Source organism: Bos javanicus, chromosome 4 (genome assembly GCF_032452875.1).
Source record: "Bos javanicus breed banteng chromosome 4, ARS-OSU_banteng_1.0, whole genome shotgun sequence".
Taxonomy (NCBI): Eukaryota; Metazoa; Chordata; class Mammalia; order Artiodactyla; family Bovidae; genus Bos; species Bos javanicus.
The window spans coordinates 15,849,372-15,874,071 of NC_083871.1; the positions used below are offsets into that span (position 1 = coordinate 15,849,372).

Below are 24,700 nucleotides of genomic sequence, written 5' to 3' on the forward strand. Positions count from 1 at the left end.
GCGCGGCTGGACCACTTAGCGGTCCTGCCCCGCCGGGCCCTCCCCCCGCGGAGCTGCGGGCGCTCAGGTGTGGGCACCTTCCAGGAGAGCCGCCGGGCTGCCGCGTCGCGCCAGCGCCCAGCGAGCCGGAGCCTTGCGCAAGTGCTGGGGGACTTCCTCTGAGCTCTCTGGATCATCAGGTTTGTCTGGCTGATTTGTTCTTGTTAAATTCCCCTGCCCCTGACAGAATAAGCTAGGCAGGTGTGTTGCGGCATTGCTCCGTGAAGGACGCGGGACGAGTGTTTTCCTTCCCGCCTTCCTCTCCCACCAAATGGGATTAATAGATGCTGACAAAATTGACTTTACAGCTTTTAATTTGGGTACATTGTCTGCTCAGAAAATGAACGAAATGTAGGGGTGGGGATTTATTCTTGCCCAGCACTTACCCTCTCTATTATTATTTTCAAAAGACTGGAACTTAAACATCACACGCCTTGGAAAAGTTGACTGGATTTATAGCCTAGTTCTCTCAGTGCCTTGTAGTTATTGTGGTATATCGTTTTAGAGCTTTTCAGATTGAACAGTATTATCCTAACCATGAATTGGTTTCATCGTGGTTTTAAAACTTAGTTAAAAAGTTAGAACTTTAATGCAATAGAGTGAGTGATTAGGCCAATGTGAAACGGACAGAAATGTGTTCATTTACCAGAAATTGGGCACTGAATATAGATAGCTCTGCCTAGGTAACTTCAAGTTATTTAATTCTGGTGTTAGTTTAGAGGGTGGGAATCTGAGTACTTAGGAGGTAAAACTAACTTTTTACACTTTTATCAGATAAATGTCAAATGAGCCTTATGTACATGATGTGTGTTCTAAGTATTGTGTATAGTAATTGAATTTATTTCATTTTCTGCCGGCCTTAGTGTATATTAATGTACAGTTTAATTGAATGTAAAGTTTCAAGCTACCAAACAGTTAACTCTTTTTACCATATGTTAAGTAAAACAGTGATTTAGTAAGGAAAGTATGACTCACTTAAAATTCTTCACAGGAAAAGTGTGTGGTTTTTTAGTTATGGTGGAGAACCATTTAAGATGTTTCTCTTAAATTTCCCTGAAATTTGTGTTTTTCTGTATCTTTTTACTTTGGGTTCAGCATTTTAAAAATATTTTGTGGGTACTATTCATTTAAAGATAGATATGCTTTTTGGGGGGTATTGTTTGTACTAGTCTGTGTTTCTGAGTAAGTTCAGTATCCAGAAATTATTAGACTATCACAAAGTCATTTAGGAGTGCATATCAATTAATGGTCACCTAGTCATAGAAATAGAAAAGTGTGTCTTTTAGGTATATGCAGTACTACTATTTGTGTATTGACTTGTGCTCACTAACATAAAAATTGCATTATACAACTTATACACTCCATGGACCATGGTGATTTTAGAGTCTCAGTGTGGAGAAATCATTGATTGGAATTCTTGTGACAGTGCACCTATAAACATTAAATGGAAAATGGACAGCTTGATGCTGAAATTTAATTCTGATTCACTTAAAATTTTAAGCTTCCCGATATTTATTGAGATTTTAGTAAAGAGGCTAGTATACAAACTATAGCAAAGTGAAAGGAATATGGCAAAATTCTTTTTAAAATAAGGGGGTGGGGGGATGCATAATTCTTCCATGAAAGAGAAGTTAGCATTTTATCTTGAAATCTAAATGAGTATCAAATATATACTTAAATTTTCATTTTATAGCTAATTCAGATGTCCTACAGGAAAATGCAGGCCAAAATCTATAATGTGTGAAAATCAGAATCGTCCCTTAAAGAAAAAAATACAAAGAAGCTGTTATATGTGAAATAGGGTAGCCTGTAGGAAGGTAGAAGAAACCAAAAAGAAAATCCAAGTGATCTAGACTCTGTAGTGTGAGCTACCTGGCACATTGAAGAGACATGTTGAGGGCAGAGAGAGGTGATATTTAATTAGGGAGATTCTGAAACAGGAAATCTGATTAGTTCACAATGAAAGCTACATGTTAAAATATTTAAATTGGTGCAAGTTGGATAATTGGCAGATTTGAAACTATATGCAACTTGATAGAGTCATTTGCATTTTTGGTCATTGTGTTAGCTTCCGAGGGCTGCTATAACAAAGTACAACACACTGAGTTATTTAAAACAACAGAACTTTATCATTTCACAGTTTTGGAGGTTACAGGTCTGAAATCAAGGTGTTGACAGGGCCGTGCTCTACCTTCTGGGGAATTTTATCTGTTCTGTGCCTCTTAGCTTTGTGTGTCACTGGCACTCCTTAGCTTGAAGTTATATTACGCAAGCCTCTGCCTCTGTTGTCACATGGCATTCTCCCTGTATGTCTCTCCCTTAATGTGGTGTTCTCCCCTTTTTGTAAGGACTTCAGGCATATTGAATTAGAGTCCACCCTGCTGCATGCGTGTTAAGTCGCTTCAGTCGTGTCCAACTCTTTGCGACCCTTTAGACTATAGCCCACGAGGCTCCTCTGTCCATGAGATTCTCCAGGCAGGATGACTGAAGTTGGTTGCCATGCCCTCCTCCAGGGGATCTTCCCAACCCAGGGACTGAACTGGCATCTCTTAACATCTGCATTGGCAGGCGAGTTCTTTTACCACTAGCACCACCCGGAAAGTCTTTGGCACCATAAAGCAGACCAAATCAGAGAGGGCATTGAGAACAGGCTAAATTCATTTACCTATCTCAGTACCTACTATATACTAGGTCATAGAAATAAAACAATGACTGCTGCTAGGTAGGCAAAAATCTCTGTCCTCATGGAACTTATGTTCTAAAACCTTGGTTCTCGAACTGTGGTCCTTGGAACCTCTGCATCACCTGGGAACTTGTCAGAAATGCAAATTTTTAGGCTCTCTTCCGCAGACTTGTTGATTCAGAAATTCTTTTAACAAGCTTTTCAGGTGATTCTGGTGTAGACTCAGGTTTGAGAACCACTGATCAAGATGGAGAAAAGAGACAATAATCAAGATGAGTAAGTAAAATATGTAATATATTAGATGTTAATAGGTGCTGTCAGTAAAAGTAGGGTGGCTCAGGAAGACATGCCCCCCACCCCCCCACCAGGAGTAAAGGCCGGAAGGAGTTGGGGAGTAAGCCATGTGAGTATCTGGGTGAGTTGTGTTCCCAACAGAGAACAGCAAGTATAAGGACACTCAGGTATTTGAGGAACAGCAGAGAGTCCAAAGTTAGAACACAGCAAGGAGCAGATAGTAATAGGTTCAGTTTTTGAAATTTCTATTTGTTCCTTTTTAACCTGCAAAAACCAAATACTAGGAAAGCAAGAGAAAAGTGCGGGAGTAGGATGCCAGGTTGAACCTAGTTGTCTGTGTAAGAATAGACTAGTATATAATCTAGATATATTTTATACATTCATTTGGCACTATGTGAAGACATTTGAATGACAACTAGGGGGAGTGCTACTGATGTCTAGTGAGTATGGGCCTAGGATGCTGTTGAACATCTTACAGTGAACAGGGCACCCCCCACAACAGAGAGTTACCCAGCTCAGAATGTCAGTTATGTCAGGTTAAGCAACATTGGCTTAATGGGATTTACAGAGGTTGGGGCATGGATAGCAGAGGAAGGGTGTGTTGTATAGATGGAAAAGACAGTGGGAATAGAGGAGCTCAATGCATTGAGTGTTTATTGAACTGTAAATAGTTCAGAATTACTGAAACATAAATTATAAGCAGGGGAGAAATTGGGGGGGTGCATACTGTACCTATATGGTAATGCAATTCTTTGAAAGCAAAGTTATGAAACAGTAGGAAAGCTAATATATTATTAATTTTATATTAAGCATCACTCACCTTAAGGGTAGACTAGTATTTATATTTTATGTATTCGTTACATAACTTTGTATTAATGTTTTTCAATATTTATAGCCTACACAGTTCATTTGCAAATTTTTCAAATTGTCACTAATCTCCAAAGAAGTTTTCAAGTATTTTTATTCAAAAATATCTGCATAAAAGTGAACCCAGCCAGTTCAAATCCATGTTGTTCAAGGGTCAACTATAGTTACCTTTGATGAGAACCTGGGGTAGAGATAGGAATGAAAATATACTCTTTTCTGTGTGTATGTGTGTGTATGTATATATGTACATGTGTGTATATGTATGTTTAATCTATGTTTTCAGTTTGGGTTTGTTTGTTTCCTGTATATTAGCAATACTTTACTAACAAAAAATTGTAGTTGCCAAATGTGCCAAGATTTTCCTAATTAGTGCAAATCAATCATTGTTCTTAACATCTACAGCGTATTCTCTGGTAGAGATGTACCATATATTTTTTTTTAAACTAGCTCCTCATCAACAAACATCTGTGGCTATGGCTGCCATGAATATCTTTGCACAGTTCTGTGTTTGTATCCATAAGAAAAATTTCTGATCATGAAATGATGTGTCAAGGCACACTTGAAAAAGTTTACAGATACTGTCAAACTGCTCTTCTAAAAAGACAGTAAGTATGTGTATTCTGAGGAACATCAGAGGAGCGTCAGTTTTCTCTCATGTCTGTGTCAATACTGGCTGTTACTAAGCTTAACATTTTTTGCCATTCTGATAGGTTAAGAATAGTATCTCTTCATTTGAGGTTTACATTTCTGTAATATGAGTGAAATGTGAACATCCTTGACCATTGTATTTTTTTTTCATTCAAATCCTTTACTTTTTTTTAACTGTTGTTACATTAAGTCAATTATCTTTTTCATGATGGTTTTTGTTATTTTTTGCTGTACAGATTTTTTTAAACATTTTATACAAAACGTACATTTGAACTAGCAGTTTCACTGCCAGTTAATTAAATGAATAACCTCATACACTTTTACTATATTTTTACCTTTTGGGATTTGAAAAAAATCTCGGTTCATGATATAAAAATGTAAAAAAGATGTTTTCTTCTTGTTCTGTTTGAATTTCATTTTTTTTAAGTATTGAAATCTTAGAAACAGAATTTGAAAGAAATAGGTGGAGATCCAGATGGTTGCTTTTTTATCTTTTCCCCAAAAGATTATTATTTCAATATCCTTTCTTGAATAAGCCATCTTTTTCTTGATTTGAAATGCTATGTGTACTATGCATTAAATTTCCATATGTACTTGCTTTTTGTTGTTGTTTTTTTTTTTTTTTTTTTTTAACGAACTCTATTTCAGTCTGATAAGGACCACCAGGGATATATATCTTTAGGCTAACAAAGTGAGGTTAATTAACTTGCTGCTGAGAAGGAGATCACACACCAGAGGAACTGCCAGAAGGGATAGTGTTATTATAGGATTCTGGGGAGGGGTAGAGTTTAGACAAAATTTAAATGAAGCAATATTTGATAAGTTTAAAGCACAGCAAGACTGTGTACCGGGTTAATTAACATCAGGCTTGGGCTGAGAAACAGACTTAAGAGTCCCGTTTCCTTGGAGACTACAAAGTTAAGATGAATGTGTGGAATGTTGTATCTGGGAAACCCTTATCTGAAGCTCCGGGTTGGAAATTGAGGCTGCTTCTGATTAATGATTCATCATCCATGCAAGAGTGGGGTGTTCCAGTCTCACTGATACACTTTCAAATAATTCTGACAGTCTGTAGAGAAAAAAGGTTTCACAGCAGTATGTCTTTAGTATGAATTAATAGAAGCATTAAAAACATTTTTTCCAATCCACAGGTATACTGATGTGCCTGTTCAGCCAGAATATCAAATTGTTTTAATTACTCTACCACATGTTATACTCACATGATTATTTTTCCAAATAACATATAAAATAATTTTTACCACATTATTTAATTTTTAAAAATCTTGTGTCTTAAGTAGATCTGCCTAGATTTAGTCCACCCTCACACCCCTTTCCCAGGTATACGCCATTTTTTATGTGGACCATTTGTAAAGTCTTTATTGAAATTGTTGCAGTATTGCTTCTGCTGTATGGCTTTTGGGGTTTTGGCCACCAGGCATATGGGATCTTAGCTCCCCAACCAGGGATTGAACCTACACTCTCTGCATTGGGAAGCAAAGTCTTAACCACTGGATCACTAGGGAAGTCCTTACTCACACGTTTATTTTTCCAGACTTTTCAGTTACATTATTTAACTTTTAAATATCTTATATTTTAGTTGGGACAGTATTATATATATATATAATTTACCATCTTAACCATTTTTAAGTGTACAATTCAGTGATGTTAAGTACATTTAACTTGTGCCAACCATGACCACCATCTTCCAGAGTTCTCATCTTATAAAACTGAAAATTCATACCCATTAAATAGTAGCTCCGCTTTCTCCTCTCCTACCGTTCCCTGGAAATCACCATTCTACTTTCTGTCTATGATTTTAGCTAAGTTTCTCATATAAGTGAGATTATTACATAGTATTTGTCTTTTTGTGACTGGCTTCTTTCATTTAGCATAATATGCTAAAGGCTCATCCATGTTGTAGCATATGTCAAAATTTCCTTACTTTAAAAGGCTGAATAATATTCTGTCACATATATATAACATATTTTGCATATCCATTCAATCATTTGGGTTGCTTCCACGTATTAGCTATTATGACAGTGCTGCTATAAAAATGGGTATACAGATATCTTTTTGAGACCCTGCTTTGAATTCTTTTGAGCATATACCCAGAAATGGAATTGTTGGATCATGTGGTAATTCTATTTTAATTTTTTCCACATGCTCTTTCCTGCAGTTGATATACTATTCTGCATTCCCATTGCTGCTGCTGCTAAATCGTAGCAGTCATGTCCGACTCTGTGCACCCCATCGACGGCAGCCCATCAGGCTCTGCCGTCCCTGGGATTCTCCAGGCAAGAACACTGGAGTGGGTTGCCATTTCCTTCTCCACATTCCCACTAGTAGCACACAAACATTTTCATTTCTCCACATCCTCACCAACACTTGTTATTTTCCTTTTCCTTTTGATAGTCGCTATCGTTAGTGGATGTGAAGCCGTATCTCATTGTGGTTTTGGTTAGCATTTCCCTAATGGTAAGTGATGTTGAGCATTTTATTTCCTGCTCAACGTGTTCATGCCTATTGGCATTTGTGTATCTTCTTTGGAGAAGTTATCTATTCAAGACCTTTGCCCATTTTTGAATTGTGTTTTTGTTGTCATTGTTAAGTTTTAGGAGTCCTGTATATATTCTGGATATTAATCCCTTACCAGATACATTTGCAAATATATTCTCCCACTCTTTGGATTCCCTTCTTACTCTATAGATAATACCTTTTGATGCACAAATGTTTTAAGTTTTTATAAAGCCAAGTTTGACTGCCTTTTCTTTTGTTGCATGCACTTTTGATGTCATATCCAAAAAATAATTGCCAACTCCAGTGTTGTGAAGCTTTTGTCTTATGTTTCCTTCTAAGAGTTTTATACATTTAGGGCTTAGTTTAGGTCTTTGATCCATTTTGAGTTAATTTTTGTATATGGTGTAAAGTAGGGGTCCCACTTCATTCTTCAGTGTGTGGATATACAGTTTTCTCAGTACCTTTTGTTTAACAGACTGTCCTTTGTCCAGTGAATAGACTTGGTCCTCTTGTCAAAAATCTTTTGACCATGAATGTGAGGGTTTATTTCTGGGCTCTCTGTTTTGTTCCACTGGGCTGTGTGTCAGTGTCACCCTGTTTTGATCACTGTAGCTTTTTGGTACGTTTTGAAATTAGAAACTATGTGTCTTCCAGTTTTATTCTTCAAGATTGTTTTGGCTCTGTGAGGTACTTTGACATCCCATATAAATTCTATGATGGGTAATTCTGTTTCTTAAAAAAGCAACATTGGATTTTGATACAAATTGCATTGAACTTATAGATCACTTTAAATAGTATTGATAGCTTAACAATATTAAATCTTCCAGTCCATGAACACGGGATGTCTTTCTGTTTGTGTCTTCTTTAATTTCTGCTGAAGATGCAAAAAATATTAATGTTCTCATTGAAAAGTAACAAAAAAGGTATTTTCACTTTTGATCTTCTGAATCTGAAATTGGAATAGTTTTTAAAATAAAAGTGAAGGCTATTTGTTAATATTTTCTATTTCTGTAGTTTTAATAAATTACTAATAGAAAATATTTTAGTCTATCTCTCAGATAATATGTACTTCTATTATAATTTGTACAAGCTGAATACACATCAAAGAAAATAATATATAGTTCATGCTATATGTCTAGTTCATAAACTTTGGATTATATAAGTGTATAAAAGTGTCAAGTGATGGGACTATATGATTTATTAGATTGGTGCAAAAGTAATTGCAATTTTTGCATTGTTAAAATTTGCCATTTGATATTGGAATACATCCTGAATAAATGTGGTTATTTATTCAGAGAAATGTGCGTTTCTCACTTTATGTTTTTTTGCTGATGACTTATTACTTACTGTTTATTTTATATTTATTTTGGACTATAGAAATGTTAAACAAAATGCAAATTTGAACGATTTTCTTATTTGAGTTCAAAATGGGTCGTAAAGCAGCAGAGACTGCTCACAGCATCAACACATTTGGGCTGGGAACTGCTAACAAACGTACAGTGCAGTGGTGGTTCAAGAGGTTTTGCAAAGGAGACGAGAACCTTGAAGATGACGAGCATAGTGACTTGCCATCAGAAGTTGACAGTGACCAACTGAGAGCATCATCGAAGCTGATCTTACAACTACACGAGAAGCTGCTGAAGAACTCAATGTCAGCTATTCTATGGTTCTGCATTTGAAGCAAATTGGAAAGGTGAAAAAGCTCAATAAGTGGGTGTCTCATGAGCTGACCAAAAATCAAAAAAATTGTTGTTTTGAAGTGTTGTCTTCTCTTATTCTATGCAACAGCAAACCATTTCTCAATCAGATTGTGTTGTGTGGTGAAAAATGAATTTTATATGACAACCAGTAACAACCAACTAGTGATTTTAACCGAGAAGAAGCTCCAAAGCATTTCCCAAAGTCAGACTTGCACCAAGAAAAGGGCATGGTCACTGTTTGGTGGTCTGCTGCTGGTCTGATCCACTACAGATTTCTGAATCCTAGAGAAACCATTACATGTGAGAAGTATGCTCAGCAAATCAGTGAGAAGTACCAAAACTTGCAGTGCCTGCAGCAGGCATGGGTCAACAAAAAGTGCTGCATTCTTCTCCACAACACCCAACTGCTCGTCGCACAACCAGTACTTCAGGAGTTGAACCAGTTGGGCTACCGCCACATTCACCTGACGTCTTGCCAACCAACTACCACTTCTTCAAGCATCTTGACAACTGTTTGCAGGAAAAATGCTTCCACAAGCAGCAGGATGCAGAAAATGTGTTCCAAGAGTTCCTCGAATTCCAAGACATGGATTTTTATGCCATAGGAGTGAACAAACTTACTTCTTGTTGGCAAAAATGTGTTGATTGTAATGGTTCCTATTTTGATTAATAAATAATGTGTTTGAGCCTAGTTATAATGATTTAAAATTCAGTCTGAAACTGTAATTACATTTGCACCAACCTAGTATTTAGTAAATTAGGTAGTATAGATGAAGATACCTATTTGGAAAAGATAATTTCAACTACACAGTCTTCCCTGGTGACTCAGTGGTAAATAATATGCCTGCCAATGCCAGAGATGTGGGTTCAATCCCTGGGTCAGGAGGATACTCTGGAGAAGGAAATGGCAACTCACTCTAGTATTCTTGCCTAGAAAAATCCCATGGCAGAGGAGCCTGGCAGGCTATAGTCCATGGAGTCACAAAGAATTGGACATGACTTAGCAACTAAACAACAACAACTTCAACTGTGCCTCCCACATACACACACTTAGAAGAGACATTTGTTTGCATTTTATAAGCCAGGCAATGTGTTAGATACGAGGAGATAGGGATAAAAGAGTCATAGCTGTTGTTCTTGAAGAATGTATAGTCTAGAGGAAAGAGATGCACATACATACTATGGATGCACATACATACTACAGATGCACATATATACTATGATGCAGTGTAAGTATATAGCACGAGATGTGAATGAAGGAACAAGAAAACATTTGATGGAAGAGCACTTAATTTGATCATGGGCAATGGGTAAGACTGGTCATGAAAAGTACTGAAACCAAGGTAACCATGAAAGATAATCCTGCATTTATCTGGTAGACATAACTGAGGCAAGCATTCCAGGCAGAAAGAATAGAAAGCCCAAAGTCATCCATATGAAAGACCATGGCAGATTGGAGGATGTCTGAATATAGGCTTTAGGTAAACTAGAGCTAGATCTTGTCCACCAAGTAAGCAGTATGGGCATGATCCTGTGGCATTGGGAAGCATTTTTTAAAGAATAAGACTGCTATGTGAAACCTTTATTAGTTGTTGGGAAAGAGCAATAAAAGAGCTGAGCCCAAAGGAAAATTGTCAAGGAATGGAGGGAGAAAAGTGTCCACAGAGTATAAAATAGATGTGGAAATATAATCAGGTTTGTGGACTTGGGGCATGAATAAGGACATGCCCTCTCAGTTCAAATCAGCTGATATTTTTTGTACCACTGTCTTGTGAAAAGCATCATAGTCAGCAACTCTGAGAGGTAGGAAGCTATTTCTTGCCTTCTGGGAGTTTACATTCTGTAAACATGAGAAAATATACCAGTGACTGAATCCTTAGTTCCTAGGATAGTATTTGACAAATTGAAAGGTACTCAGTCAGTAGTGCCTCCCAAAGATTTCGTAAAACCTCACGGTCATGTTGTGTAAATCTCAAAGTGTAATTCTATGTTTAAAAAAATGTTTCCACCAGTTCTAGGTTAAATGATCAAAATGTGAGAATGCCTTTTGCTGTTCTGTGAGTTTCACAAATATTTTTTGCATCCTTAGTGATTTCTGTAATACCCAAAGTTAGTGCTATATTATACTGCTTTATATCAAATTGAAGAAAGAGAGAAGGGGAAAGAGTGCCATACAGATTTCTTTTCACATCTGCTCTGCTTATTGACTAACCTTCAGACTGGGATTTCCAAGCCTGAGTATAACTACCAGTAACTCAAAGAGAATTAAATCTAAACCCAATGAAAAGAGCATCGAACTAAGAAAAAAAGGCTTACTGTAAACATTACTCTTTGAGTCAAGAAGGAAAGTTGAATACAGCATCTTCCTTTTTGAGTTTTATTCACCCAGAAATCAGAACTCTTAAGTCTCTATTTATTTCATGATGTAGCAAGCTACCAGCCACCATTCAGTATTTTTGGAGAGAAATAATTTTTTTCAAAATGATGCAGTAACTAATTCTCAAAGTGTGATCCAGGAAAAGTGAAGTCCTTTATATTGTTTTAGGAGGTTGATAAAGTCAGTCTCTTTATACTAATATCAATATATTATTTGCTTTTCTTCAGTCATTCTCATATAAGTTTGCAGTCTGGTTTTTTAAGTAGCTACATAATATATGATATTGCAGCAAATTGAATGCAGAAGGAGATATGGAGTTCCAGATCCACGTGTCTTGTATTAAACCACATGCTGAGATTTGCAAAATATTAAGCAATGCTACTCTTCTCAATAAGTTTTTTAGAAAATATATTTTTTTCTCATAAAATAAGTTGTAAGCAGGTAGTTGTAAATATAACTTATAAAACAGGTAGTGGATTTGTCACTACTATTCATGAGTTAATATATATTCTCATTTTAATTTTTAATACAAATCTAATCAATAAATGTAACCCACATAAAAGCTGTTTGAGATCTTCCATGATGCAGAGTTTAAAGGGATCTTGAGACTAAATTTTTTGAGAACTGCGCAAGTAATGTATGAGCTTGCCTGATGGCTCAGATGGTGATGAATCTGCCCCATGGTTTGGGAAGATCCCTTGGAGAAGGGAATGGCTATCACTCCGGTATTCATGTTCATCTCACTCAATTTGGAAAAATTTTGGAAAGAAAATAGTCTTGGTTACCACTAATTCCACCACTGAAATTAGAAATTAGAGTTGAAATTAGAAATGAGAAAATTTTAACATTTTGGTATATATATATATTTGCTTTATTTTAGGATAGATTTTTTTAAAGCACAAAACTATAATAATATTATATATAAAACTTTGCAGCCTTTTTTCACTTGCATGCTAACTGTATTTCCGTGTTATGTAATTTGAAAAGTTTCAGTTCAGTTCAGTTCAGGTGCTCAGTCGTGTCCAACTTTTTGTGACCCCATGAATCGCAGCACGCCAGGCCTCCCTGCCCATCACCAACTTTCAGAGTTCACTCAAACTCATGTCCGTCGAGTCAGTGATGCCATCCAGCCATCTCATCCTCTGTCGTCCCCTTCTTCTCCTGCCTCCAATCCCTCCCAGCATCAGGGTCTTTTCCAGTGAGTCAACTCTTCGCATGAGGTGGCCCAAGTATTGGAGTTTCAGCTTCAGCATCAGTCCTTCCAGTGAACACCCAGGACTGATCTCCTTTAGGATGGACTGGTTGGATCTCCTTGCAGTCCAAGGGACTCTCAAGAGTCTTCTCCAACACCACAGTTCAAAAGCATCAATTCTTCAGCGCTCAGCTTTCTTCACAGTCCAACTCTCACATCCATACATGACCACTGGAAAAACCATAGCCTTGACTAGACGGACCTTTGTTGGCAAAGTAATGTCTCTGCTTTTTAATATGTTATCTAGGTTGGTCAGAACTTTCTTCCAGGGAGCAAGCGTCTTTTAATTTCATGGCTACAATGACCATCTGCAGTGATTTGGAGCCCAAAAACTAAAGTCAGCCACTGTTTCCCCATCTATTTCCCATGAAGTGATGGGACCAGATGCCATGATCTTTGTTTTCTGAATGTTGAGCTTTAAGCCATCTTTTTCACTCTCCTCTTTCACTTTCATCAAGAGGCTTTTTAGTTCCTCTTCACTTTCTGACATAAGGGTGGTGTCATCTGCATATCTGAGGTTATTGATATTTCTCCCAGCAATCTTAATTCCAGCTTGTGCTTCTTCCAGCCCAGCGTTTCTCATGATGAACCAGTCTGTTGTTGTTCCATGTCCAGTTCTAACGGTTGCTTCCTGACCTGCATATAAGTTTCTCAAGAGGAAGATCAGGTGGTCTGGTATTCCCATCTCTTTCGAAATTTTCCACAGTTTATTGTGATCCACACAGTCAAAGGCTTTGGCATAGTCAGTAAAGCAGAAATAGATGTTTTTCTGAAACTCTCTTCGTTTTTCCATGATCCAGCAGATGTTGGCAATTTGATCTCTGGTTCCTCTGCCTTTCCTAAAACCAGCTTGAACATATGGAAGTTCATGGTTCACATATTGCTGAAGCCTGGCTTGGAGAATTTTGAGCATTACTTTACTAGCATATGAGATGAGTACAATTTTGTGGTAGTTTGAGCATTCTTTGGCATTGCCTTTCTTTGGGATTGGAATGAAAACTGACCTTTTCCAGTCCTGTGGCCACTGCTGAGTTTTCCAAATTTGCTGGCATATTGAGTGCAGCACTTTCACAGCATCATCTTTTAGGATTTGAAATAGCTCAGCTGGAATTCCATCACCTCCACTGGCTTTGTTCGTAGTGATGCTTTCTAAGTTCCACTTGACTTCACATTCCAGGCTATCTGGCTCTAGGTGAGTGATCACACCATCGTGACTATCTGGGTCGTGAAGATCTTTTTTGTACAGTTCTTCTGTGTATTCTTGCCACCTCTTCTTAATATCTTCTGCTTCTGTTAGGTCCATACCATTTCTGTCCTTTATTGAGCCCATCTTTGCATGAAATGTTCCCTGTGTATCTCTAATTTTTTTGAAGAGATCTCTAGTCTTTCCTATTCTATTGTTTTCCTCTATTTCTTTGCATTGATCTCTGAGGAAGGCTTTCTTATCTCTTCTTGCTATTCTTTGGAACTCTGCATTCAGATGCTTATATCTTTCCTTTTCTCCTTTGCTTTTCACTTCTCTTCTTTTCACAGCTATTTGTAAGGCCTCCCCAGACAGCCATTTTGCTTTTTTGCATTTCTTTTTCTTTGGGATGGTCTTGATCCCTGTCTCCTGTACAATGTCGCAAACCTCCGTCCATAGTTATCAGGCACTCTGTCTATCAGACTGGTCCCTTAAATCTATTTCTCACTTCCACTGTATAATCATAAGGGATTTGGTTTGTACAGGCATTGTTTAAATGCTTTTTTATATTTTATTAAAATGATTTCCTTCAATTATATTACGTGTTCAGCTACTAAGCTACAGTTTGAAGACATAGAGGGAATACGCTATAGAAAATTTTAAGTTGTCTTGAGTTTTTAATGATACCAGATCAGGTCACTTGGCAAAATATCAAAAAAGTATCAGGAATTTATGTAACTCTTTTAACCTATATCATGCTAGGGAAAGATTAAATCAATGAATTTAAATCACTTAGAACAGTATTCTTTGCATTGAATCATCATTCAGTGTTACCTATTTTTATTTGCTAGATCATATTTTATTATAGATTTGGCTTTTATTTTTAATGTTGTATTTCAGATATACAGATGACCAACTGAATGTTTCCCAGGTTGCAGACCTGCATCTCTTCAGTGATGCTCTTTCATCATTTCTGCATCAGTTCCCTACTAATGCTTTAAAATAGATAGTGTGATACACTGGATATTTGACCTGACCAAGCCTGTCATGTATTTAAAATACCTTCACTTATCCTTCATTCTTATTGGATGGTTTGGCAGAGAATAAAATTGTAGGTTCAAAATCATTTCTTCTCTGAATTTTTAGGGAGTTTCTCCATTACGTTCAGCTTTCAACATTGCTGTTTGAAAGTTCAAAACCATTGAACTCCTGATCTATGTGACCTTTTGCCCCTTTCTATGAAAGTTTACAGAATGGTTTTGTTGACTCAATTGTTGTGAAATTTTATTATAATGTATCTTTATGGGTCTTTTCTTATTCACTGTGCTGGGTATTACTGAATCTTTTCAGTCTGAAAATTTCCTTGAAATGTTTGGTTGTTGGTATCATCCTCTGTCTTTTCTACATCTATAATCATTAGTTATCAGTTTTCTTGTTTTCCTATTACCTGGCCGTTTTGCTCACTTTTAGGGTTATTTTCTTAACTTTTTCCTATAGCTGTTGTATTGAGGTTTTTGATTTTCTTATATCTTAATTTTTTGAAGTACTTCTCTTATTTTTTTATTTTTTTGGTACAGACCATGTTGAAGTCTTTATTGTGTTTGTTACAGTATTGCTTCTGTTTTATGTTTCAGTTTTTTGGCTGAGAGGCATGTGAGATCTTAGCTTCCTGACCAGGGATCGAACCTGCACCCTCTGTATTGGAAGGCAAAGTCTCAACTACTAGACTGCCAGGAAAGTCCCTTGCACTTTTTATTGTCAGGAAGAAAAATTTTAAGGTGGTGTCTTGTTCTTATTTCAAGAATATGATGGCATGATTAAGTTTTCATGTCATTACATGGTCCTTTTCAAGTTACTTTAAATTTGACTATGTTAATTTTTTTCTTTCATATTACAGGTTTTCTTTAAAATATCTGGTGACTCTTAACTGGCTATTTATGTTTTAGAGTAGATACTTAAAAGACAACTGAAATCTCTATACATGTCATTTTGCAATAAGGAATTCATGCACTGAGCCATAGTCAGCTCCCGGTTTTGTTTTTGCTGACAGTATACAGCTTCTCTGTCTTTGGCTGCAAAGAATATAATCAGTCTGATTTCAGTATTGACCATCTGGTGATGTCCATGTGTAGAGTCTTCTCTTGTGTTGTTGGAAGACGGTATTTGCTATGACCAGTGCAGTCTCTTGGCAAAACTCTGTTAGCCTTTGCCCTGCTTCATTTTGTACTCCAAGGCCAAATTTGCCTGTTACTCCAGGTATCTGTAGACTTCTTGCTTTTCCATTCCAGCCCCCTATAATGAAAAGGACATCTTTTTGAGGTGTTAGTTCTAGAAGGTCTTGTAAGTCTTCATAGAACCGTTCACCTTTAGCTTCTTCAGCATTACTGGTCGGCGCACAGACTTGAATTACTGTGATATTGAATGGTTGTCTTGGAAACAAACAGAGATCATTCTGTCATTTTTGAGATTGCACCCAAGTAATGCATCTTGGACTTTTTTGTTGACTATGAGGGCTACTCCATTTCTTCTAAGGGATTCTTGCAAACAGTAGTAGATATAATGGTCATCTGAATTAAATTCGCCCATTCCTCCTTACTGTAAAATTCAGATTTAAATTGAAGAAAGTAGGGAAAACCACTAGACCACTCAGGTATGACCTATATCAAATCCCTTATGATTATACAGTGGAAGTGACAAATAGATTCAAGGGATTAGATCTGATAGACAGAGTGCCTGAAGAACTATGGATGGAGGTTCCTGACATTGTAGAGGAAGCAGTTTCCAAAACCATCCCCAAGAAGAAGAAATGCAAAAAGGCAAAATAGTTGTCTGAGGAGGCCTTACAAATAGCTGAGAAAGGAAGAGAAGCTAAAGGTAAAGGAGAAAAGAAAAGATATACCCATTTGAATGCAGATTTCCAGCGAAAACCAAGGATAGATAAGAAGGGCTTCCTCAGTGATCTATGCAAAGAAACAGAGGAAAACAATAGAATGGGAAAGACTAGAGATCTCTTTAAGACAATTAGAGATACCAAGGGAACATTTCAAAGATGGGCACAGTAAAGGATGTATTAAATGTTAGGTCTGTATGCACCTGACAGAGGCAGATGTTAAGAAGAGGTACAAGAATACACAGAAGAACTGTACAGTAAGGATCTTCATGACAAAGGAGGCGAGAATATACACTGGGGCAAAGACAGCCTCTTCAATAAATGGTGCTGGGAAAACTGGACAGCTACACGTAAAAGAAGGAAATTAGAACACTTCCTAACACCATACACAAAGATAAACTCAAAGTGCATTAAAGACCTAAATGCAAGACCAGAAACACTCTTAGAGGAAAACAGAGGCAGAACACTCGATGACATAAGTCAAAGCAAGATCCTCTATGACCCACCTCCTAGAGTAACATGTAAAAACAAAAGTAAACAAGTGGGACCTGATTAAACTTAAAAGCTTTTGCACAGCAAAGCAAACTATATACAAGGTGAAAAGACATCCCTCAGAATGGGAGAAAATCATAGCAAATGGAACAACTGACAAAGGATTAATTTCCAAAATATACTAGCAGCTCATACAACTCAATACCAGGAACACAAACAACGCAATCAAAAAGTGGGGAAAAGACCTAAACAGACATTTCTCTAAAGAAGACATACAGATGGCTAACAAACACATGAAAAGATGCTCGACACTGCTTATTAGAGAAATGCCAGTCCATTTAACATTCATTGTAAAGCTAGTTTGGTGGTACTGAATTCTCTTAAATTTTGCTTGTCTGAAAAGCTTTTGATTTCTCCATCAATTTTGAATGAGATCCTTGCTGGGTACAGTAATCTTGGTTGCAGGTTTTTCCCTTTCAGTACTTTAAATATATCCTGCCATTCCCTTCTGACCTGCAGAGTTTCTGCTGAAAGATCAGCTGTTAAGCATATGGGGTTTCCCTTGTATGTTACTGTTGCTTCTCCCTTGCTGCTTTTAATATTCTTTCTTTGTGTTTAGCCTTTGTTCATTTGATTAGTGTGTGTTTTGGTGTGTTTCTGCTTGGCTTTGTCCTGTATGGGACTCTTTGTGCCTCTTGGACTTGATTGATTATTTCCTTTTCCATGTTGGGGAAATTTTCAACTGTAATCTCTTCAAAAATTTTCTCATACCCTTTCTTCTTCTCATCTTCTGGGACCCCTATTATTCGAAAGCTGGTGCATTTCATATTGTCCCAGAGGTCTCTGAAACTGTCCTCAGTTCTTTTCATTCTTTTTACTTTATTCTGCTCTTCAGAAGTTATTTCCACCATTTTATCTTACAGCTCACTGATTGATTCTTCTGCTTCAGATATTCTGCTGTTGATTCCTTCTAGAGTATTTTTAATTTCAGTAATTGTGTTGTTTGTCTCTGCATGTTTATTCTGTAATTCTTCTAGATCTTTTTAAATTGATTCCTGAATTTTATCCATTTTGCTTTCCAGGTTTTTGATCATCTTTACTGTTATTATTCTGAATTCTTTTTCAGGTAGTTTGCCTATTTCCTCTTCATTTATTTGGACTTCTGTGTTTCTAGTTTGTTCCTTCATTTGTGTAGTATTTCTCTGCCTTTTCATTTTTTTTTTTTAAACTTATGTGTTTGAGGTCTCCTTTTCCCAGGCTTCAAGGTTGAATTCTTTCTTCCTTTTTGATTTCTCCCCTCTAAAATTGATCCAGTGGTTTGTGTAAGTTTCTCACAGGGTGAGATTTGTGCTGCGTTTTTGTTTGTTTTTCCTCTGATGGGAAAGGCTGAGTGAGGTGGTAATCCTGTCTGCTGATGATTGGGTTTGTAGTTTTGTTTTGTTTGTTGTTTAGATGAGGCATCCTACATGGGGTGCTACTGGTGGTTGGGTGATGCTGGGTCTTGTATTATAGTGGTTTCCTTTGTATGAGTTCTCACTATTTGATACCCGCCTAGGGTTAATTCTCTGGTAGTATAGGGTCTTGGAGTCAGTGCTCCCACTGCAGAGGCTCAGGGCTTGATCTCTGGTCAGGAACGAAGATTCCACAAGTGATTTGTTATGGCATTAAGTGAAGAAGTGAAGTCGCTCAGTCGTGTCTGACTCTTTGCGACCCCATGGACTGTAGCCCACCAGGCTGCTCCATCCATGGAATTTTCTAGGCAAGAGTACTGGAGTGGGTTGCCATTTCCTTCTCCAGGGGATCTTCCCAACCCAGGGATCGAACCCAGGTCTTCCACATTGCGGGCAAACAAATATCCAAAAACAAGAAACCAAAGATGAACCCCAGACAAATGGCAGTTACAAAATCAGGCAAATAATATCTAAAATAATGGAATATGCACATATACATAAACGCCCATGAGCAAAGTCAAAACAGTTCAACAAAAATAAAGTATAATAGATTGACCCGGTTAACAAACGAAGTTAAAAAAATTATATTTACCAGTTAAGAACAAAACTAACTAAAACACAAACTGAAAAACAAAACTAAAGCAAGGTGCCAAGTGAGGAATAAAGCAATGAAAACAAAACTAACAAATATGTTGAGAGGAAAGGAAAGAAAAGAAAGAAAGAATAGATATGCAAATTAAATAGAAGTAGATAAAGACAATTTACCTATATTAAAAAATTAACTGCAAGGGGAAAAGAACAGTAGGAAAAGCAAACAAAGGAATAAATGTAGAAAAATAATAATCGTTTAAAAAAATTAAAATTAAAAAGGGGGGGAAAAAATTCCCCAGAACTGCAAAAGCCTGATAAAGAGGCAGAGGTTTATAATACCAATAAAAAATGTGACTGAGAAAAAAAGGAAAAAACTTGGTTAGATTTCGTAGTGCCAATAAAATTGACAACTACAACTGGCGGGGGGGGAGGGGGGCGGCAGCAGGGAGAAGGAAAAATCCAAAAGAATCTACAGAACAAGTCAAAACATAAAAATAATAAATGTTTTTCCTGAGTCACTGCTGTCAGAGTCCTTTCCCTCTCTGGGAGTCCCAGTCCACCTCACCTCCCTAGGATGCCCTCCAACACTGTGCTGAGCTCTGGACCTGCTGTGGGTGCAGCTCAGATTCTAATCTGCTCCTACTCTGTGTTCTTGCCTCCAGTGTCCACAGCTATCAGAACTAGTGCTTTTTCTTTTGTGGGAGCTCTCAGTGACCTTTTATATATTCCACAGACACAGAGTCTGCCTAGTGATCGTGTGGATTTAATCTGCAGCTTGTACAGCTGGTGGTAGGGTTTTGGGTCTTCTTCCTTAGCCACACTGCCCCTGGATTTCAATTGTGGTTTTATTTCCACCTCTGCACGTGGGTCGTCCATTGGCGTTTGCTCCTGAGGCTGCCCTGGAGGACTTGGGTTTGCCTCTCTGAGGGCCAGGTGTGGAGGTGGCGCAGCTGCTGGGGTTGTAGGAGTTCTGGCAGCACCAGGTACTCAGGGAAGTTGGCAGCTAGGGCAGCAGGACATATATAGTGCTCTAGAAGGGTGCGGCAACCAGTATTGGCCAATACGCTCCAGTATTCTTGCCTGGAGAACCCCTCTCTGACAGAGAAGCCTGGCAGGCCACAGTCCACAGGGTTACAACGAATCAGACACTACCGAAGCAAACCTGTGAGCATAGGCACCAGACGTTTTTGCCTGTGGCAGCTCTGCCCCAGTGAGTGTTGAGTGTGAAGGTGGCGCAGCTGCTTGGCTTGCGCGGGCCCTGGTGGCGCCAAGTGTGCAGGGACATGACTGCCTCTGTCACAGGAGTTATGGCCCCATTAGAGTCTTTTTTCAAGCCTCTTGTAGCTGGCCATCAGAAGGCCTCTTTGGCCAGTTTTTCTCCATAGCTCCACCCATTCAGGCACTCAGAGGGCTCCCTTGCCTGGGGTCCTTTTCTGTTGTTCAGTGCATCAGGCACATAGAGGGGCCCCCGCCTGGGGTCCTACAGTGTAAATCAGTGTATCAGGCATTTGATGGGCCAGTTTCTCTATTGTTCAGCTGCCAGTGTTGGTGTGGGGGGATAGAGGCTATGGTGATGGCTCCACCCCCTGTGCATGACTCAGCAGGATCGCCTTGCTTCCATGGCTGCCCAGCTTTCCTTCACAGGCATTTCCCACCATAGTCTCCTCCCTCACATCCCACTCTCCGCAGTCAACAGCAGCCCTCCTCCTGGGATTGCTCCACAATCCCTAAACTCCATCTCCCAGCCACTGCAGCATCTAGGGTATGTATGGCTGTGGCAAGGACTGTCTGATTCCAGGGTATGTATGGCAGCAGCAAGGACTGTCTGATTCTCATTCCATTAAGGCTGCCACAGATCAGCTGTTTCCCTCTCAGCCTTACATGTTTCTCCTCTGACTCAGCAAGTTGCCCCAGTGTGGGGATCGGACCCCTGCTTCAGTTCCCCCACCCCTGAGGGCAGGTCCAGTCCTACTCACACTTCTGTTTTCCCACTGGTTCCTTCGTCCTACTGAGTTTTGCACGGGTCTATATATTCTTTTCTGCTGGTCAGGTACTCCTGTCCATTCTCAGCTGGTGTTCTGCATGCTCTTCTGTGTCTGAAGGTTTATTCCTGATGTATCCATGGAGAAAGATGTATTCCACATCCACCTACTCCTCTGCCATCTTCTTCCTCCCCCTGGATTATATCTTTAAGTAGATAATGTACCAAGGATGTGTGGATACTAAGTCCTTTGCATATTTGAGAATGTCTTCCTGTTACATGGATTTTTGAATGACAATTTGCTGAATATTTAAGTCTATGGGCATGTTTTTCCCCTCAAAAATTTGGGAGTTTTGCACCATTTCTTTGACATACAAGGATACACAGGAGAAAGCTGCCTAATAATTTTTTCCTTGTATTTATGCCTGTTTTTTTCCATTTAACATGCTTGGTTTGTCCTGGATACTTAGAGTTTTGTTTTGTTTTGTTTTGCTGTAAGTGAAGTTCAGAATCTCTCAACACTGCCCCATCTATTTATATTACATTTTTCTTGGTTGTATGTGAGACCTTTAAATATTTTGATGCATGGCCTTCATTTCAGTGCATTTTCCTTTATACCTTTGACTTTGTTTTCGGTTTCATTTGTTATATTCTCTTTTGAGAAATAAGTTCTCTGTTGGCTCTTCCTTTCCCATCTTTTATAGCTCTCAGTTTCTCCATAATTGCTTCAATCCCTTCAGTCTCTAAAAAACTACAAAATAGTCCTAGTTAGCTTAAGATTTTCTTTTTTGTAGAGTAAGCATTCAGGTCTGTGCTTTTCCCTTGTCTTTGGCATCCTATGTTTATAAATTTTTTCCCACTACAAGGTTTTATGTAGGTTCCTTTTATTTCTGCTTTTTCATTTTTAAATAGAATCAATTCCAGGTAGCTTTGCTTAAAAATTATGTAGATGAAAATCTCTCTTTACCTTGTGTGTGTGTGTGCTCAGTTGCATCTGACTGTCTGTGACCCCGTGGACTGTAGCCCGCCAGGCTCCTCTGTCCTTGCGTTTCTCCAGGCAAGAATAGTGGAGTGGGTTACCATTTCCTACTCCAGGGGATCTTCCTGACCCAGGAATTGAACCTGCATCTCCTGTATCTCCTGCATTGGCAGGCAGATTCTTTACTACTGCGCCACTTGGGAAGCCCTTTATTACCTTTTACGTATAGATAATTGTTTTATTGCACCATTTGGATCTTTCCTTTAAATTTTGAGCTAGAGATCTGTGCTGCTGCTCGCTGACAGCTTCTGTTTCTAGTCATTTAGTTACCTGAGAGAGGTAAATTGGGGGACTGGGACCTTGGACAGCTGCAACTAGGAACTTTGTCTCTGACTTTTTAATTTTTTTTTTTTTTAAGACTCTAGGCAGTAGAGGGGCCTTACCAGATTGAAGGCATGTCGTTCAAATTTGTTGTTGCTTTCCATTCTGTCAGGATTAATAGTTCACCTTAAGAAGAGGCTGGGTTTGTTTTATGGGTCAGAATATTTTTCTCTGCATAGTTACCTTTGATCTATAGTGACTGGACATCATTTTACATTCTCATCAGCAGTATATAGTGATCTAGCTTTTCCACATCACCAACGTTTGATGGTATCACTGCTTTTTATTTTAGGCATCCTTGTGGGTAAGTAGAGATATCTCATTGTGGTTTTAATTTGCATTTTTCCTCCTGCTAAATGAAGTTGAACATTTTCTCATGTGCTTGTCATCTGTACATCCTCTTCAGTGAACTGTCTGTTCATGTCCTTTGCCTATTTTCTGACTAGATTGTTTTTTTATTTATTTATTTATTTGCTGTTTTAGGATTTTTTTAATATATTTTAAATGCTAGTTCTTTGTTAGTTATGTGATTTGTAAGTATTTTCTTCCAGTTTGTAGCTTATCTTTTCATTCTTTGAGTAGGGTCTTTTACAGAGCAAAAGTTTATCAATTTTTCCCTTTTATGAATTGTGCCTTTGGAGTCAAGTCTAAGAACTCTTTGCCTAGCTCTCAATCTCAAAGACTTTTCTTCTGCAACTATAAAAATTTTTCTCATGAAACTATAAAAATTTTATAGTTGCATGTTTTACATTTAAGTCCATGTTTTACATTTGTGGTTTATTGGTGGTTTAGTTGCTCAGTTGTGTCCGACTCTTGCGACCCCATGTACTATGGCCCGCCAGTCTCTTCTGTCCGTGGAATTCCTGGGGAAGAGTACTGGAGTGGGTTGCCATTTCCTTCTCTAGGGGATCTTCCCGACCCAGGGATTGAACTCGGTTCTCCTGCACTGCAGGCAGATTCTTTACCAACTGAGCTACCAGGGAAAGCTGCATGTTTTACATTTAAGTCCATAATCCATTTTGATTTCATTTTTATGTGATATATGAGATTTGGGTCAGGGTTTAATTTTTGCCTAGAAATATCCAGCACCATTTATCAAAAAGTTTATCTTTTCTCTATTTAGTTGCTTTTTGTATCTTTGTCAAATGTAAGTTGAGCATATTTAGGTGGTCTGTTTCTGGTTCTCTCTATTCTATTCCATTGATAGATCCACAAGTCTGTCCCTCCACCAGTACTGTAAAATTGATTTCAGTTCTTCCTTACTTGTTTTCAGTAGCTTTATGATGTCTTGAATTCAGGTTGACTGATTCTTCCTACTGTGAGAATCAGAGGGAGAATCAGAGAAAACATGAAAGTTTCAAATATAGCACCTCACATATAGTGTATTCACAAGTATTTATAATTGTGTCACTATATAAGATTCATCCCAGCTTTACAAGGAAAGTGTTTGGGGGGGAAAGTTTTTGAAAATCATTTTAATGTGGTTTGAAGGGAGAAATATGTTTTGAATATGTAAATGACACAAGTAAATATGATAATCCAGAACAGATTTATAAATACTAGACTGACAACCCTAGCAAGATATGATATAAAGTACTAAAATTTAAAAAAAAAACAAACACTGAAAGTCTAGGATTTTAGGGACTTTATTGTGAATTTCACCGACTTTCTTAAAGCCTTAAGAACTGGAGGAAGGATTTTCTCATGTAATAAAGGGCTTTGAAGTCTTGGTGAGAAGGACATTAGTGACCAATGGAGTGACTGAAAAGCAAGCATAGGAAAAGAGGAGCATTTATCTACAAGGATAAAAGATCAGTCTGCCCTCAGTTTCAGCACCAATGGGAAGACCATGAGTGATTTTTACAGAGTTTTAAGAAGAGAGACTGTACTCGGTCAAGTTGTACTTCATGTATAAAGGCAGTAATAAACATTCTCCAGCCTGCAGATGTTTAGAATATAGCACCAATGAGTGCCATTGTAAAAATTACTTGCTGAAACCCAGCCAACAAAAATGTGATATTAATGAAGAACTCACCTTTAGAGCAGCTGTGATAAAAGAACTATTAATGAGCATAGAATCCAATTTAAAATATATTTAAGATCAAGCAGTCATGGGAATTCCAGTGTAATTTATAGAATATAATCTATGTAAATTTTACAAAATAAAAGTAGTTCACAAAAACTGATTGCATTGGAAGAGTGTGTGTGTGTGTGTGTGTGTGTGTGTGTATGCTGATTTACACATTGCCAAAGCAAGAAATCAATCTAAATTTGAACTATGTATTAAAAATAAGGCCTCAGATTGCTTTATGTTTTTCATAATCTTTCTCTTTACTGGGATTGTTTAGAGGAGGGAGGTCACATCATACATGTTT

General features: G+C 38.0%; 1 protein-coding gene across 4 annotated transcripts in view; it reads left to right on the plus strand.

The window, feature by feature from the left end:
• The window catches only part of C1GALT1 (core 1 synthase, glycoprotein-N-acetylgalactosamine 3-beta-galactosyltransferase 1), a 44,370-nt gene that overhangs the window by 737 nt on the left and 18,933 nt on the right, over window positions 1-24,700 (plus strand). The window contains exons 2-3 of one of the 4 annotated variants that reach the window (XM_061413524.1): window positions 85-179; window positions 2,920-2,998. The exons of 1 other annotated variant lie outside the window; for it this stretch is intronic. In XM_061413524.1, coding sequence (XP_061269508.1) covers window positions 85-179; window positions 2,920-2,942 — 118 coding nt within the window. In that variant the 3' untranslated portion in view covers window positions 2,943-2,998. Of the gene's footprint in view, window positions 1-84; window positions 180-2,919; window positions 2,999-24,700 lie in introns of those variants that run through there. 2 more of the 4 variants (XM_061413523.1, XM_061413521.1) reach the window with 2 other exon arrangements.